Source organism: Globicephala melas, chromosome 1, assembly GCF_963455315.2.
Source record: "Globicephala melas chromosome 1, mGloMel1.2, whole genome shotgun sequence".
NCBI classification, from domain to species: Eukaryota; Metazoa; Chordata; class Mammalia; order Artiodactyla; family Delphinidae; genus Globicephala; species Globicephala melas.
Genome location: NC_083314.1, coordinates 75,544,708 through 75,560,797, shown reverse-complemented (window position 1 = coordinate 75,560,797; position 16,090 = coordinate 75,544,708). Strand labels below are relative to the sequence as shown.

The 16,090-nt window shown below is 36.0% G+C and overlaps 1 protein-coding gene across 2 annotated transcripts in view; it reads right to left on the bottom strand.

Annotated features, from left to right (window-relative positions):
* ASH1L (ASH1 like histone lysine methyltransferase) overlaps positions 1–16,090 on the bottom strand; it is a 204,352-nt gene that overhangs the window by 170,834 nt on the left and 17,428 nt on the right. For both annotated transcript variants that reach the window (XM_030842181.2, XM_060298439.2), the window contains exon 2: positions 6,912–7,432. In XM_030842181.2, coding sequence (XP_030698041.1) covers positions 6,912–7,331 — 420 coding nt within the window. In that variant the 5' untranslated portion in view covers positions 7,332–7,432. The remainder of the gene's footprint in view (positions 1–6,911; positions 7,433–16,090) is intronic.

The following is a 16,090-nucleotide window of genomic DNA, read 5'->3' as shown; positions in this document are numbered from 1 at the left end:
GGCAAAGCAAATTCAGAGCTTCTGAAGGAGAACCAATTAGGTTCCAAGTTCAACCACAGATAAAGATGAACAAAATATGAACTTTATAATCAATTGGACAAGTTCTAGAAAAAAGTTCTATTTTTATTAAAAATCACATAAAGCTTATAAACTAACAGGCAATAATGCAAGGAACACTCTTAAATATGAGTAATGAGGAAGGATTAACCCTACCAGATATGAAACATAATAATTAAAACTATTATGCTGGCAAATAGAGACCAATGACACAAAGTGGGAAATCAGACCAGACTCAAGTACACATGGAAATTCAGTGTATGGTAAAGGTAGTGTCTCAAATCTGAGGACTAAAAAAAACTTAATAAAAGGGTTGAGACAACTTGCAGCTATTTGGAAAAAGATAAACTTGGATCCACAACTCATATTACACATCATTATAAACTCCAAATGGATCAAATATTTATATATTTAAAATGAAACATAAGGGAATTCCCTAGCAGTCCAGTGGTTACAACTTGAGCTTTCACTGCTGTGGACCTGGGTTCAATCCCTGGCCGGGGAACTAAGATCTGCGGCCAAAAATAATAATAATGAAAAAATGAAACATTAAAAAACTCCTATTACAAAATATAAGGAGATCTTTTATAAACTTAAGAGTGAAGGCCCTTCTAGTTATATGTCATATTCTAGAAGCCATAAAAGGAAAGATTAATTAAATTCAGTAAAAAACTAAAGACTTCTGCATGGCAAAATAAAAAATAAGCAAGGTCTAAAAACAAATGACAAACTGGAAAAAAAAATATTCGTCACCCATATTCCAAAGGGCTAAAGAAGCTCTCTTAGTTTCATACAGGAAAATCCTCCACAATATGCTAACACACTATTTAAGTGGAAAAAACAATGACACAAAACCGTGTGTACAGTATAGTACCATTTATATTTTTAAATTGGGGGGGAAGGGATTACTTGCATTTGCTTGTATATATATATAATATATTTCTGGGAGATATCAAAAGCACTGATGTTGTAGTTTTGTTCCTGGAAGCTTCTTTGCACCAATTTTGGTTCCAAACAACTTGCTCTTATTTATTTTCCAAGTAAGACAATTTCAATACACAGAACAGTTTTTCTTCATTTTGGTTGAGAAATGGTTGTTCTGCTTAGCTAGTTATCATAGTTAGCATGGGGTTGTCACATGATTGCCTAAAAGGAGACTCCAAAATGGATTTGAGGGGAGAGAAGGGTAATGATGGTAACAATGTTTCATTGTTTCCTTTTTTATCTTTTAAATTCTGAATCATAGGAGTGTATTACCTAATCAAAATAATAGTTACTAGTCCAATATCCATACTCGTATACATTAAATTTTTTATATGAGTTTCCCATGTCCGAAGTATCTCTTGCTATCTTAATCAGTTTCTGAATTCAGAGAGCAAGTTCAGGGTGAGAGGGATACCTGAAAATCTCTCAAAGACCTAAATGTAAGAGCCAGGACTGTAAAACCCTTAGAAGACAACATAGGGGAAAATCTTCATGATGTTAGATTTGGCAGTGATATCTTTGCTATGACACCAAAGCACTGGCAATAGAAAAAAAAAAAACAGACAAATTGGGGCTTCTCTGGTGGTGCAGTGGTTGAGAGTCCGCCTGCCGATGCAGGGGACATGGGTTCGTGCCCCGGTCCAGGAAGATCCCACATGCTGCGGAGTGGCTGGGCCGGTGAGCCATGGCTGCTGAGCCTGCGCGTCCGGAGCCTGTGCTCCACAACAGTGAGAGGCCCGCGTATCGCAAAAAAAAAAAAAAAACACACACAAAAAATCAAAACAAAAACAGACAAATTGGAGTTCATTAACACTGAAAACGTCTATGTATCAGGACACTATCAAGAGAGAGGAAAAAGACAACCCACAGAATGGGAAAAAAATATTAGCAACTCATATATCTAGACTATATCTAGAACCCTGAAAACTCAGCAACAACAACAAAAAATCCAAAATTCAAAAGCAGTCAAAAGACTTAAACAGACATTTCTCCAAGGAAGATATACGAATAGTCAATAAGCTCAATACAAATAGTCAATAAGCTCAATAAGCCCCATTAGTCATCAGGGAAATGCAAAGTAAAACCACAGTGAGATACAACTTCATACCCCTTAGGATGGCTATTATTTAAAATACACATACATACACATATACACACACACACAGAAAATAAAAAGCAGTGATGAGGATTTGGAGTAACTGAAACCCCCATGCATTGCTGGTGGGAATATGAAATGGTATAGGTGCTATGGAAAATAGTTTGACAATTCCTCAAAAAGATACAGACTTATCATAGGATCCAGCAATACTACTCCTAAGTATATTACCCAAAGGAATAGAATGCAGGAATTCAAACAGATGTCTGTACACGAATGTTCACTGCAGCATATTTTCCAATAGCCAAAATGTGGAAGCAATCCAAGTGTCCACAGATGATGAATGGATAAACACAAAGTGGTATAAACGTACAATGGAACATTATTCAGACATAAAAAGTATTTCTGGTATATGCTACAACATGGATGAACTTGAAGACATTATGCTAAGTGAAATAAGCCAGACACAAGAGGACAAACATTGTATGATTCCACTTATATGAGGTACCTAGAATAGACAATTTCATAGAGACAGAAAGTAGATTATAGGTTACCAGAGGCTTAGTGGAGGGGCAATACAGAGTTATTGTTTAATGGTTACAGAATTTCTGTTTGGGGTGATAAGAAGGTTTTGGAATCAGATAGTGGGGATGGTTGCACAACACTGTGAATGGAATTAGTGATACTGAATTTACACTTAATGACCAAAATGGCAAATTCTATATTAATATATTTTACAACAATTTTTAAAAAGTTAATAATGTAATATATCAAAAACCACTGAATTGTACAGTTTAAATGGGTGGATGGTATGATATGTGAGTTATATATATCTCAATAAAGATATTTTAAAAAATACCCAGACATACTGAGTCAGAACCAATAAGAACGTATCAGGAATCTATACTTCTAATAAATATCTTACACAAATATCTTGGTATATACTTGCAAGTATTCTGTAAGATAGTTTCTTAGAAGTGACAGTGCGGAATCAAGGAATTGACCATTTTTAATTATGACAGATACAAGCAAACTACTCTCAAAAAGTACGGCATCTGGGACTTCCCTGGTGGCACAGTGGTTAAGAATCCGCCTGCCAATGCAGGGGACATGAATTCGAGCCCTGATCCGGGAAGATCCCACATGCCACGGAGCAACTAAGCCCTAGAGCCCGCGAGCCACAACTATTGAGCCCGTGTGCCACAACTACTGAAGCCCACGTGCCTAGAGCCCATGCTCCACAGCAAAGACAAGCCACCGCAATGAGAAGCCCATGCACTGCAACAAAGAGTAGCCCCTGCTCACTGCAACTAGAGAAAGCTCGCGCACAGCAACGAAGACCCAACACAGCCAAAAATAAAAAAATTTAAAAAGTATGGTATCGGGACTTCCCTGGTAGTCCAATGGGTAAGACTCTGTGCTCCCAATGCAGGGGGTCTGGGTTCAATCCCTAGTCAGGGAACTAGATCCCACATGCATAGCGCTACTAAGAGTCTGCATGGCACAACTAAGAAGTCCACATGCCGCAACTAAAAAAGACCCAACGTGCTGCAACTAAGACCAGGCGTGGAATGAATGAATGAATGTTCTTTTTTTTAAAGTACAGTATCAATATACTCCCCAGCAACAGGGCATGAGAGTGGTTGTTTCCCCTATATTCTTGCCAACACTGAATGTTATGACATTTTTTAGTTTTGCCAAAATGTAATACAGAAAGATAAATCTCAAAAGTAATGAAAAATAAACCAAATACATCTTAAACAGTGCTGTATGTCAATTATATCGCAATAAAACTAGGGGAAAATACATTAAAAGAACCAAAAATCGGACCCTTAAAATCTATAACTTATATGACATGAAGAGCATCTAATACTTTTCAAAAAAATAAAATGAACTTTAAACTTTAGTTATTAACATGCCAGTTACTAAACTGTGGATTGAAATTTTTAAAAACTAAATGACATATTTGAATCACTCTAAATAATAGAATCCGTAAGTAAACTACTATAAATTTAACAATATGTCACATAATTCAAGAAACGGAAAATTTCATTTTTGAACCTGAACTTGAGTTTTGTCATTAAAAATTACATCAACAGTTATCAATGAGTTAGTACTAACCAGGATAGCAAATTATTTTTTCAGAGGGTCTTGTTTTTGTCCTCTGAACGTTGTTGAAAGAAAAGTTTGATTAAGAAATAAAATCTATGATCTATATTTCTATGTTTTTACTAGAAATTTAAGGCTTAATATTTGCTTAAAAGCAGCACTGACGGACTTGCCTGGTGGTGCAGTGGTTAAGAATCCGCCTGCCAATGCAGGGGACATGGGTTCAAGCCCTGGTCTGGGAAGATCCCACAGGCCACGGAGCAACTGAGCCCGTGAACCACAAGTACTGAGCCCGCGAGCCACAACTACTGAAGCCTGTGTGCCTAGAGCCCGTGCTCTGCAACAAGAGAAGCCACCGCAATGAGAAGCCCACGCACCACAAGAAGAGTAGCCCCTGCTCACCACAACTAGAGAAAGCCAGCGCACAGCAACAAAGACCCAACACAGCCATAAATAAATAAATAAATAAATAAATAAATGAATGCACGGACAAAAACCCAACTACTTTTTGAAGAATTGGGGGGAAATGTTTTGGTTGCTTTAAAATAAATAAAACAAAACTCCCAAGCTTTCTTAGACTACCAACATGCCTCATAACAGTGCATCTTTCTCTCCTTAGCCACTGATGCTTAATCTTTTTGGAGTCATGAACCCTTCAGAGAAGCTAGTAAGAACTATGTAAAAACGCATCCAAACAAACACAAAATTCTTCAGACCATCATATGCTGAGAGCAAGTACAGATAAACAAACCCTTCCAGAGATCCCTTGTAAAGCAACACCTTAGGCTGTAAAAAGAACATTCACAAGAATCCACCACATGCTAACTACTATATATAAATTTAATTCTTTTTTTAAATTGAAGTACAGTTGACCTACAATATTGTGTTCATTTCAGATATACAGCAAACTGACTCAGTTTTTTTTTTAGATTATATTCCATTACAGGTTATTACAAGATATTGAATATAATTCCCTGCTCCATATAGTAAATCCTTATTGCTTATCTGCTTCATGTATAGTGGTTTGTATCTGTTAATCCCATACTCCTAATTTGTCCCTCTGTCCCTCTGTCTACCCTTTGGTAACCATAAATTTGTTTTCTATGTCTATGAGTCTGTTTCTGTTATATATAAAGATTCATTTATATTATTTTTAGATTCCACATATAAGTCATACCAAATAATATTTGTCTCTGTCTGACTTACTTCACTAAGTAAAATATTCTCTAGGTCTATCCATGTTGCTGCAAATGGCAATATTTATTTCTTTTTTATGGCTGAGTAATATTCCCCTGTGTGTGTGTGTGTGTGTGTGTGTGTGTGTGTGTGTGTGTATAAAAGCATATATGTATATATGCATACATACACACACACATCTACATACATACATACGTACACACTACATCTTCTTAAGCCAATCGTCTGTTGATTGGTACTTGGGTTGTATGTCTTGGCTACTGAAATTTAATTCTTTATATACCCATTTAATACAGGCATTAATAGCCCCATGTTATAAATGAGGAAACCACAGCTCAGTTAAGATAAACCAAATTGCCTGTGTATAGTTATTAAGCCAGGATTTGAATTTGGTTCTGACTCTGTAATTCATGCTCTTTCCATCGTTTATGAAGAACTAATTTAGAGGGCAGTAATATAGTCAACATCCTATGCTAAAGTAACTGTTGGAAAAATAAACACCTAACCCATTACCAACAGTGTTTTAAGTATACAGATAGCTTTCCTCAGGAACCACAAACTATATTCTGTTACAAATAATATAAGTGGGATATAAACTACTTATATATTAAGAATATGTATTGTGGGTGAAATCCTTTCAGTACAAAACCTCATTATTAGCACTATTAAAAAAATACTATAGGGCTTCCCTGGTGGCGCAGTGGTTGAGAGTCCGCCTGCCGACGCAGGGGACGCAGGTTTGTGCCCCGGTCTGGGAGGATCCCACATGCCGCGGAGCGGCTGGGCCCGTGAGCCATGGCTGCTGAGCCTGCGCATCCGGAGCCTGTGCTCCGCAACGGGAGAGGCCACAGCAGTGAGAGGCCCGCGTACCACAAAAAAAAAAAAAAAAAAAAAAAAAAAAAATACTATAGAAAGATTACTAAAGACAATCATCTCAAAGCCCTTTAAAAATTAGCTGTGCAAGACAAGCTCTAACATTGTCTCAAGTAAAAAGGTCCAGATAAAAATTTTTTAATCCACCTTCCGAAAATTCTTGAGGGCAGCAGGAATAGAACCATCCTGAAAGGTAGGTGGTTTTGTAATCATTTAATATCTTTAAGCCTCAGTTTCTTCTCTATTAATTTGTCTATAGTCACATTGTTAGTAAACAGGAGGGCAAGATTCAACTCTAGGTTTCCTAACTAAAAATCCAATCAATATTCTTTCCACTAGGCCATGTAGGAGCAGCAATCTGGATATACCCCATTTAAAATATTTGCCGTAATTTTACAAGTGCATACATGGTTATACCATCACTCATATCTGTGACAAGCCTCAAGGCCTGTTTTGGCTCACAAAACAGACTATTTGGAAATAACATAAAAAGATTAAAATCAAAATTCCTAAAATATGTACGTAGGTTCGATAAAAATTAATAGAGAAATCCAAAGATTGTTAATCATCACATATTGTTGGGAATTCTACTTACCCGCTTTGAAGGACAGTGCTCATTCTTTTCATCTGTCATCTTCCCACTTTTAAGTGCTTTCCTTGGGTGCTTGATAGTTGTTTTTATGGCAGGTCGACATACATAGTTCTCCAAGTTCTTTGGAGGTTTTTTAGTTCTCTTAGCCTGAAGGCCAATTTTCAATTTTAAATTTCCCTCTGAAAAGTTTGTTTCTTTCACTGAAAACTGTTGCTGTGCATCAGTCAAACCATCATCTTTCCCTGCTTCGATGGTTCTTTCCCGATTCCACTTGCGAAGGTCCTCTTCCTCCTTTGTGTTGTTCTCTAGCTCTACTTCTCTCTTGCTGACCAGTGTACCAGTACTGATGGCAGAGGGACTCTTTCTTGAAAATCCTTCGGAATCAGAACCCAATCCTAACATAGCAGTATTTCTAGGGTCCATCACAAGTGTATGTTATTGCCAAGGAATCTTATGAAAATTTTACAGAACTGTGTTCCATAAAAAACAGGGATCTCCAAAACTGGCAACCAGCATCTCTTTCTCTGCAGGATAGACCATAACAAAAAATTTATCAGAACAGAGGCAATTATTAACATGAGAAGTGGGTATAGGGGGAGGAGAAGAAGATCAGGAAGAACTGAAAATCAGTTAAAATGGATCAAAATGCCCTTCAAAATGGATTTAAATTCATTTAGTTATAAATAAATTTAAATTTCAGAATAAGTTTATTATTCTCCAGATATCATAAATAAGCTGTAGTGGTATGGTGCAAATCAATGTTTAAGATCCACTGTTCTAACTCAAGCAACAAGCTTCTGCAACTGACAGTAAAGCAAACACAGTCTAAGATAAAAATAATATCATATATTTTAACACTCCTCAGTTTCAAAGGAATGTGTTTCTTACGTTTTAGTTAAATAAAATCAATTTCACCGAAGGCAAAGAACCATGTTTTGGGCTGGTTTCAGCACTCCAATATTTTTTATAAGAGATGGTAGACTTTTTAGGTTAGGACTCTTAGGCTGGAATTATCTCTATTGCTGGTTTACAATTCAACTCTGAATTCATTTACTCATTCATTCATTAAAAAGTATTTCTAAACACCTATCATGTGCCAGGCACTGTGCAACACCCTGGAAATACAGTATTCAACAAAACAGATCCAATTCCTAAATTTACAAGCCTTATACTCTAGTGAGAAAGACAAACATTAAATAATTATATAAATGATTTAGAACAATTGTTATAAAAACTCTAAACAGCAGAAATATATTTTCACACGCTTTCCCAATAGCAAATAGTCAGCGGTCATGCTTCAATCTCCCAAATCTATAAATTATTTTAAAACCAGAACGTAGATTTATTATTTTACAATAGTTTGTACACCTTAACAGAGAATCTGAATAATCCACACAGGGCAACCCCCTTCTCATAAATAAAGATCCTCAGGAAACCGTATAGGATTGGCATATAATCTAGTGACTAGAGAATATAAAACCAAAACAAAATAATTCACTATTCTTGAGGACTGACAGACTAGCCTTTATTTCAAGCATATATCCAAATCAAGATCCAGGACCAGTATCTGGAAAAAAAAAAGAACATCCTATCCCTCAGAAAGTTCCATTTATGCAGTAGAATATTTTATAGTTTAAACTATGTGCCTTAAGACTTTTCTTTCAACAAGATTATAAGAGTTTCAAAGGCAAAGATCATATGATACAACTTTTACAACTCCTACAAGAAATGTAAGTAGAATGCATAGCCCCATGACTGGCACTCAGCAAGGCTCAATAGAAGGTGCCGACGATTTTATTAGCAGTGCTAGCAGCATTTTAAGTAGGTACTCAACAAATACTGGCCAACTGACTAAAGTGTATTCCTATTCTATTCATTCACACAAACAGCTGAAAGAGTAATTTTCAAATCAACTGCATATGACAATTATTCTTGTTGTCTACCACTTCATATATTAACACTTCACAATAGCATTCAAGGCTCTTCGTAATCTGGCTCTAACTTCTCAAACTAATCTTTCCTTACTTCCCAACACACATCCTCTATGATTTAGTCAATTCAGTTTTCTTCAACTTCCCTGGTGCTCCAGTGGCTAAGACTCCAAGCTCCCAATGCAGGGGCCCCGGGTTTGATCCCTCATCAGGGAGCTAGATCCCACATGCTGCAACTAAGAGTTCGCATACCTCAACAAAGATCCCGCGTGCCACAACTAAGACCCCACACAGCGAAATAAATAAATAAATAAATATTTTTAAAAAATTCTGTTTTCTTTACTGTCCCTAACAAATCATGTTCATTTCTGCTTCTGTGCCATGTGCTTTCTTTCCTTTAAAAGTACAAAGTCCTGTCTTCCCCACGATGTGTTCACATCCTGAAATTCAAAACTCTGAAAATCAAAAGTTTTCTCGTAACACCCTAGTGACAAAATGTGACCTGACCTGATCTGGATCCATTTTGGTCTTAATTACCACAATTTCTATGAACAGTCATACACTTCAGTGCAGAAGTACTAAAGTGTTTGATTAAGGAGTCTTCTTTGCCAGTTCTTCTTTTTCTCCCCTAACTCTATAAACACTGGAGTGCCCCCAGGGCGTGCTCTTTCCTTTTCTGTCTACACTAACTTCCTAAATGACCAGATCCAGTCTTTTGAATTTAAATGCCATCTAACACAGATGATTCAAAAATTTCTATGTCCAGACAGAGAACAGCTGAGACCCCTCCTGGAACTCCAGATTCATATATTTAAATGCCTACTTGACACGCTGACTAGATAGTTAATAATTAGGCACTTCAAGCTTAACATGTCCAAAGTCAATTCACCTTCGCCAAGCTCCCCAAATCTGTTCTTCCCACAGGCTTAGTCATCTCAATAAATGAAACTCCAACCAGAAATATTTAGACCAAAAATTTTGAATCATCTGTGATTCCTTTCTTTTTCTAATGCCCCATATGTCCACTCGGTCAGAAAAGTCTTCTTTACCCTCAAAATATATGTGGAACCTATTTCTCACTAATTTGACAGCTACCAATCAGATCCAACTGATAATATCTGCCCTGTACTATTTATTTCAATAACCTCCTGACTGGTTCCTTGTTTCAGCCTTTGTATCTCTTTATAGTCTTCTCAACAGCAGGATAATCTTTTTAAAGCCTGTATCATATCATGTCACTCCTCTGCTCAAAAACCCTTTCAATGGCTTCCCATTTTACTCAAAGTAAAAGCCAAAGTCTTTACAATGGTCTAAATTCCCTACAATCCCCTCTACTTCTCTTCCATCTCCTACCAGTCTCCCCACTTAGTTCCAAGAAGGGGGGGAGGGGCACAGGTACTCTTCTGTTTTTCAAATTCAACGAAAATACTATCTAAGGGCCTTTGCACTTACTATTCTACCTGACTAGAAAACCCTTTCCCCAGATCACTGCATGGTTTGCTCTGTCACTTCCATCATGTCTTTGCCTAAATATAACTTATAGAAGAGGCATTCCCTTTACAAAATAGAAAAACACCCATCCCACCTCTTCTCACACTCATCCTGTTTTATTTCTCCTGTGCTCTTTTCACCATCTGGTGTACAATATATTTATTTATTGTCTACACGCTTCCATTGGAATGTAAAGTCCACATGGAAGTAGATTTTTGTCAATTTGGTTCAATGTACTATTCTAGCATCAAGAACGGTACCTGGCACATAGGTGGTAGTCAATAAATATTTAAATTAACTCCATGCCTTATGTGGGTTACATGTTATTGGCTTCAATTTATTCCTTTTCTAGTTTTTTCCCTCCTCTTTCTTGTTTCTTAAATTCAAATGCCCATCCAGGGTTTCGTGTTACTAATGGTGAACTGATGGACCTGCCAAATATCTTATTGGTTAGTTATTAAAAGAAATCCTTTTTGGAATAAAAACAAATAATAATTTATACAAAAACAACTACTTTTACATACACTACTCACAAGTACACACATTTTAAAATTTCCCTATAATTTTTGATTTTCATAATGGAAGAATTACAGAAGTCTTAATGTATATTTATAAATATATAAAGTAGAATTTCTGTATTTCTTCCAAAGAACTCAAAGCATTTTTTACCAGCACTTACTCACTCTCAAAACATTCCAGAGAAGGGTTTGGAGAGCATGATTCTCTTCATTTTAAAAATGGAAAAAACTAAACCAAGTGACACAGATTATTAAATAATAGCAGAGTATCAATAAACTGAAAAGGAAATTAATTTGAAAATATTGATCACTACCCTAGAAATGTATGTAGGAATAGAGAACTATTACGTTTCCTTAACTTGATCAAGGAGAAAAAAGAATAGTGTCCTTTGGGCATATTCTGTGAATCCACTTAGGCAGTAAGACTGGAAAATCATGATTGGCAAACTCCACATACCAAATTTAAGTGTTTCTAGTAAAGATAAATCCAAGTTCTGAAGATACTTCACAACAAAGAATGCTTTTATCTACTAAATGTAAACTGCCTGAAAAGCAGTCCCTACAGCAGCTGCCAGACGTTGTTTTTGAATTTTCAAAGCAATGTTCTTTGTGAATGATATTCTTTCAGCTTTTGGAAAGATGTATCTATACAATCTAGGTCTTCCATCCAGGGGCAAGGATGCTATGTTGTTACACAATTTATTCTGGTTCCTACTATAATACATTCAATTTAAAACACAGTTGCAAGGAGAAACACAGAACTAAGAATGCTAGAATCTCTTCATTCACGCTCAAAGAGGCAAATTCAACATTCATCTCACGTGCAACTTTGGGATTTACATTTTCAGACCATTGAAACAATCCAAAACAGTCTAGCCCAAATTCAAGGGAAACTAACATTAATCTACCACATGAAGCCCTTTTTCCCAGATCATTTTAGCAATGAACAAACTTTTTAGAAAATTGCTAATTACAGTTGACCCTTGAACAACAAGGGTTTGAACTGCACAGGTCCACTTAAATGAAGATTTCTTCAATAGTAAACACTACAGTACTACATGATTTGCAGTTGGTTGAATCCACAGACGTGGAGGAACCGCATATACAGAGGGCTGACTATGTGGATTTTCGACGGCTTGGAGGGTCAGCGCCCCTAACCCCCGTTCTGTTCAAGTGTCAACTGTATATATTTTCTAAGTACTACAAATATTGAGTCCTTACAGTGGGTTTAGCATTAGCAATTTAAAAATAATAAAAATACCAAAGTTTTACTGAGCTCTTAATATGTGCAAAGCTCTATGCTAAAAATTTTATACAGATTATCTCATTTTAAGCCTCACAATCACCATGAAGTAGTTACTATTATTCTTCTCTTTTTAGAGATGAAAAGACAAGTTAACAGCCAATAAAAGGTAGAGTCTAGGTCTGCCTGGCTCCTCTTAAACACTATGTTATTCTGCCTCCCAAAGATCATTTTTAGTCCTCATCTTATTACTCCTCTCTGCTACATTTGGCATATTTGATATTTGAAACTCTCACCGGGCTGCTATGATCACACATTCTACTGGCTCTCCAACTACCTCTCTAACCAGTCCACCATTTCCTTTATGGATTCACCATTCTTAATCTATCCCTTCATCCATTCAATAAATATTTTCACAGTCTCTAAATATGTTTTGAGAATTGTGATACCCATTGTAGATATAGTCATAAGTAATACAAATATAGTCCTTGGTGTCATGAACTTCAAATTTAGCAGGGGATACAAATGAATGACTGATCATACAAATACATATAACTCCTAATAAATGTGAAGGTACTACTATGTGAGGTAGTATATCAAGGAAACGTGGAAGGGCAGGGAACATATCTTAGAAAAACATGTAACTATAAGCTGAGACCCAGTACGAGCAGGGAATAGTCAGGCAAAATGTGGAGGTGAAAATGATCCAAAAATAGGGAACAGTGGGTGTAAAAACTCCCTGAGACTGTAAAGGTTAACAGTAGGTAAACCAAATGGAGAACAGCACAATACGAAAATGGAATGTTAAACGAAAATAGCTTGCAGAAGGTCTTGTTGGCCTACATGAAAGATATGGAATTCAAAAAGAAGCTCTGAAAAGGAGAGTAATGATACAATTTACATTTTAAGAAAACTTCTCTGGTTGCTGTGGGAGAATGATTAGAAAAATAGTAAAAGTTGATTCTGGAATAACAGTCATAAGATTGACAGATTAGGGTAGTAGCACTGGAAAATTTTAAAGAATGGATGGATTAAGAGATATTTTAGAGGTATAATAGATATGATTTATCAGTAAGAAGTAGTAGGGGAGGGAAATAAAATACGAAGACTTGAGCAATCATAGAATTGTATGGTGGTACCATTTAGACACTCCTTAAACAAATATTTACTAAGTGCTCATTATGTAACAGAAACTTACAGAGCACTGCAAAAAAACACAAAAATCCTGCCCTCACGGGGCTAGCATTCTATAAGTTGTTTGCCAGAATGACACAGAAGGGGAGATCAAGAGTTCAGTAATAAACGTGTTTAATTTTAGATGCCTGTGAAACATTTAAGTAGAAAGGTCAAGTAGACAGATGGAAATATAGGCACATGATATATACAGAGGGAGGCAGTATGACAATATATGAACATAAAATAAAAGGAGTTTTATAAGTTTTAGTTTTAACTTGGTAAGAAAGGTAATTTATCTTATTAACTTTCCCTAATACGTAAAAATAACATTTTTTTTGGATAAGTACATATCTAAAATTAACACAATGCAGACTAAACAATGTTTGCAGATTTTTAGCTTAAAATAAGTAAAATCTAGCTTGACTCATCTATGATAAATTTTCATTTTCCTTTGTGGTCTTTATTAAACATAGTTAGAGACTGTAATCATTGTTGTATTTCTCAACATTCAAAACCAGATATAAATTAACTATACAAAACTTTTAAAAATTCATAGCTCATTGTGCATTTTAATTTGTCCTGGGTTTCATGCTCTTTAAAATTCTTATAAATGACCATAATATTTCTTAGAATATATCATATTAGCTAAGTAGTCACAGAAATGTGGGGATCATCCTTGACTTCTCAACCTAACACCAAAACCTGTGAAAACCACGTAAATAATTTTTGATTACACATAGTTCCTATTCCACTGCCACTGAGTTGTCCAAAAAAACAATTCCTACCCAAAATATAGTAGTGGCCTTCTAACTCCTTTGTATATCCACCTTGCTCTCCTCCAGTCCCTTCCTCCAGCCAGAAGGATGATTTTAAAAATAATCTAATTATGTCATTTCTCCGCTTAAAACCTTTGGATGCTTTCATACTGACCTTTGGATATAAAACTCCCTTATCCTAATCATAATTTATAACTTAAATTTTCAGTATGGTACAGTAGTTAAAGACACAAACTCTGGATCCAGAATGCACAGGCTCAGATCCCAGTTCTGGTATATTAATTTTGGGCAAGGCACTCTATGCCTTGTTCTCTCATCCATGAATAGAAACTGTTGTTAGGGTTCAATGAACTAATACATGAGTAGTACTTACAAAAGTACTTCACACACACACCACTGTTTACGTTTACTTTTTTGTTATTATCAGCCCCTACCTAACTCTAGCCACACTCTTCCCACTCTTCTATAAGCACAGCAGGGGCAAATAAAAGCCCCCAAAGCAGTAACATATGTGTGACATACAAGTGTTCTAAGTACTTTTCAGTTCCCCAAATGTCTCTGTCTTCCTCCCTCTAGGAGAACATAGTTACTTCTCTCTGCCTAGTACTCTTTTCTACCTGCTTCTCTGATGACTTCTACTCATCCTTTCCATCTCAGCTTAAAGGTCACTTTATCAGGGAGACATTTCCTAACCCCCTAGACCAGGGGAGATCTCCCTGTTAGGGGGTCATATAGCATACTGTAAGTCCCTTAAAACTTATCATACCAGTAAGCTATATGCTTAATATCCATATTTTACACTAGACCATTTGTTTCATGAGAATAAGAATCCTATCTGCCTTATTACTGCTATATCCTTAGTAAAGTTCCTGGACCATAAAAGGCATTCAATAAGTATCTATTGACTGAATAAGCCAACATGCATATTACTATATTTTTAATCACGTATACAGAGAACAGATAAAATGAAAATTGAAATATTAAAGAACTGATATATATATACACATATATATATATGTGTATATATATATAATTTTTTGGCTGTATGCGGGCCTCTCACTGTTGTGGCCTCTCCCGTTGGGGAGCACAGGCTCCGGATGCACAGGCTCAGCGGCCATGGCTCACGGGCCCAGCTGCTCCGCGGCATGTGGGATCTTCCCGGACCGGGGCACGAACCTGTGTCCCCTGCATCGGCAGGTGGACTCTCAACCACTGCGCCACCAGGGAAGCACAGAACTGATATTTTAATTGTCTAAACACTATTTAATCTCATACTGCTTTTATAACTTAAAAAATAAGCTCTATGTATATCACCAGTAAAAGAGTAAGCAGTTTCCTAACTGGTTTAAGATGTTTTACATTAAACCACTGAATCACTGATGTTACATAAGTCACTGAAATCAGAAAAAGCTAAAATATCTTCATGAAGATACCAAAAAATTTTAAACTATGTCCCTAAATGACTTATACAACAAAAACTACACTTAAAAAGCTGGACAAATTAAGCTTTTTTACTCAGCTACAGAACCCTTTATTTAAAAGACAGGGACAATCACCAACAATTCCTAACTTTCAAAGTACTAATCACCAGTAAATCTAGCTATTTTTATATTTATGTATTGTATATATTTCTTAAATTCCAAGATGCCACTGATTCTAAGAGGCTTCATGAATCAATGACCGCATTTTCAGGAGGAAATTTTTTTATAAGCCACTACCACATTAAATGTAATTATCAGTTGTATTATTTCCTACTTTCAGAAACATTAAACTGGGAGGAAAGAATGTGTCTCATGACCAAAGAAATACTTATTATACCAACAAACTACTTCAGAAATTCAGAACAGGAAAGTGAAATAGCAGACATAAATTATAATTAGTAAGCCACAAGAGGAAAATATACACAGAAAGAATTCCCAAAGCTAATCCTTAGGAAAAAACTATACTCATCGACTGTCAGACAGATAATCTAATCAAAGCTTACTTAATTCTTCCTGACAAGCAAAGTTAATACAAATCGAATATATATAACTTCAACTGTTTTTTA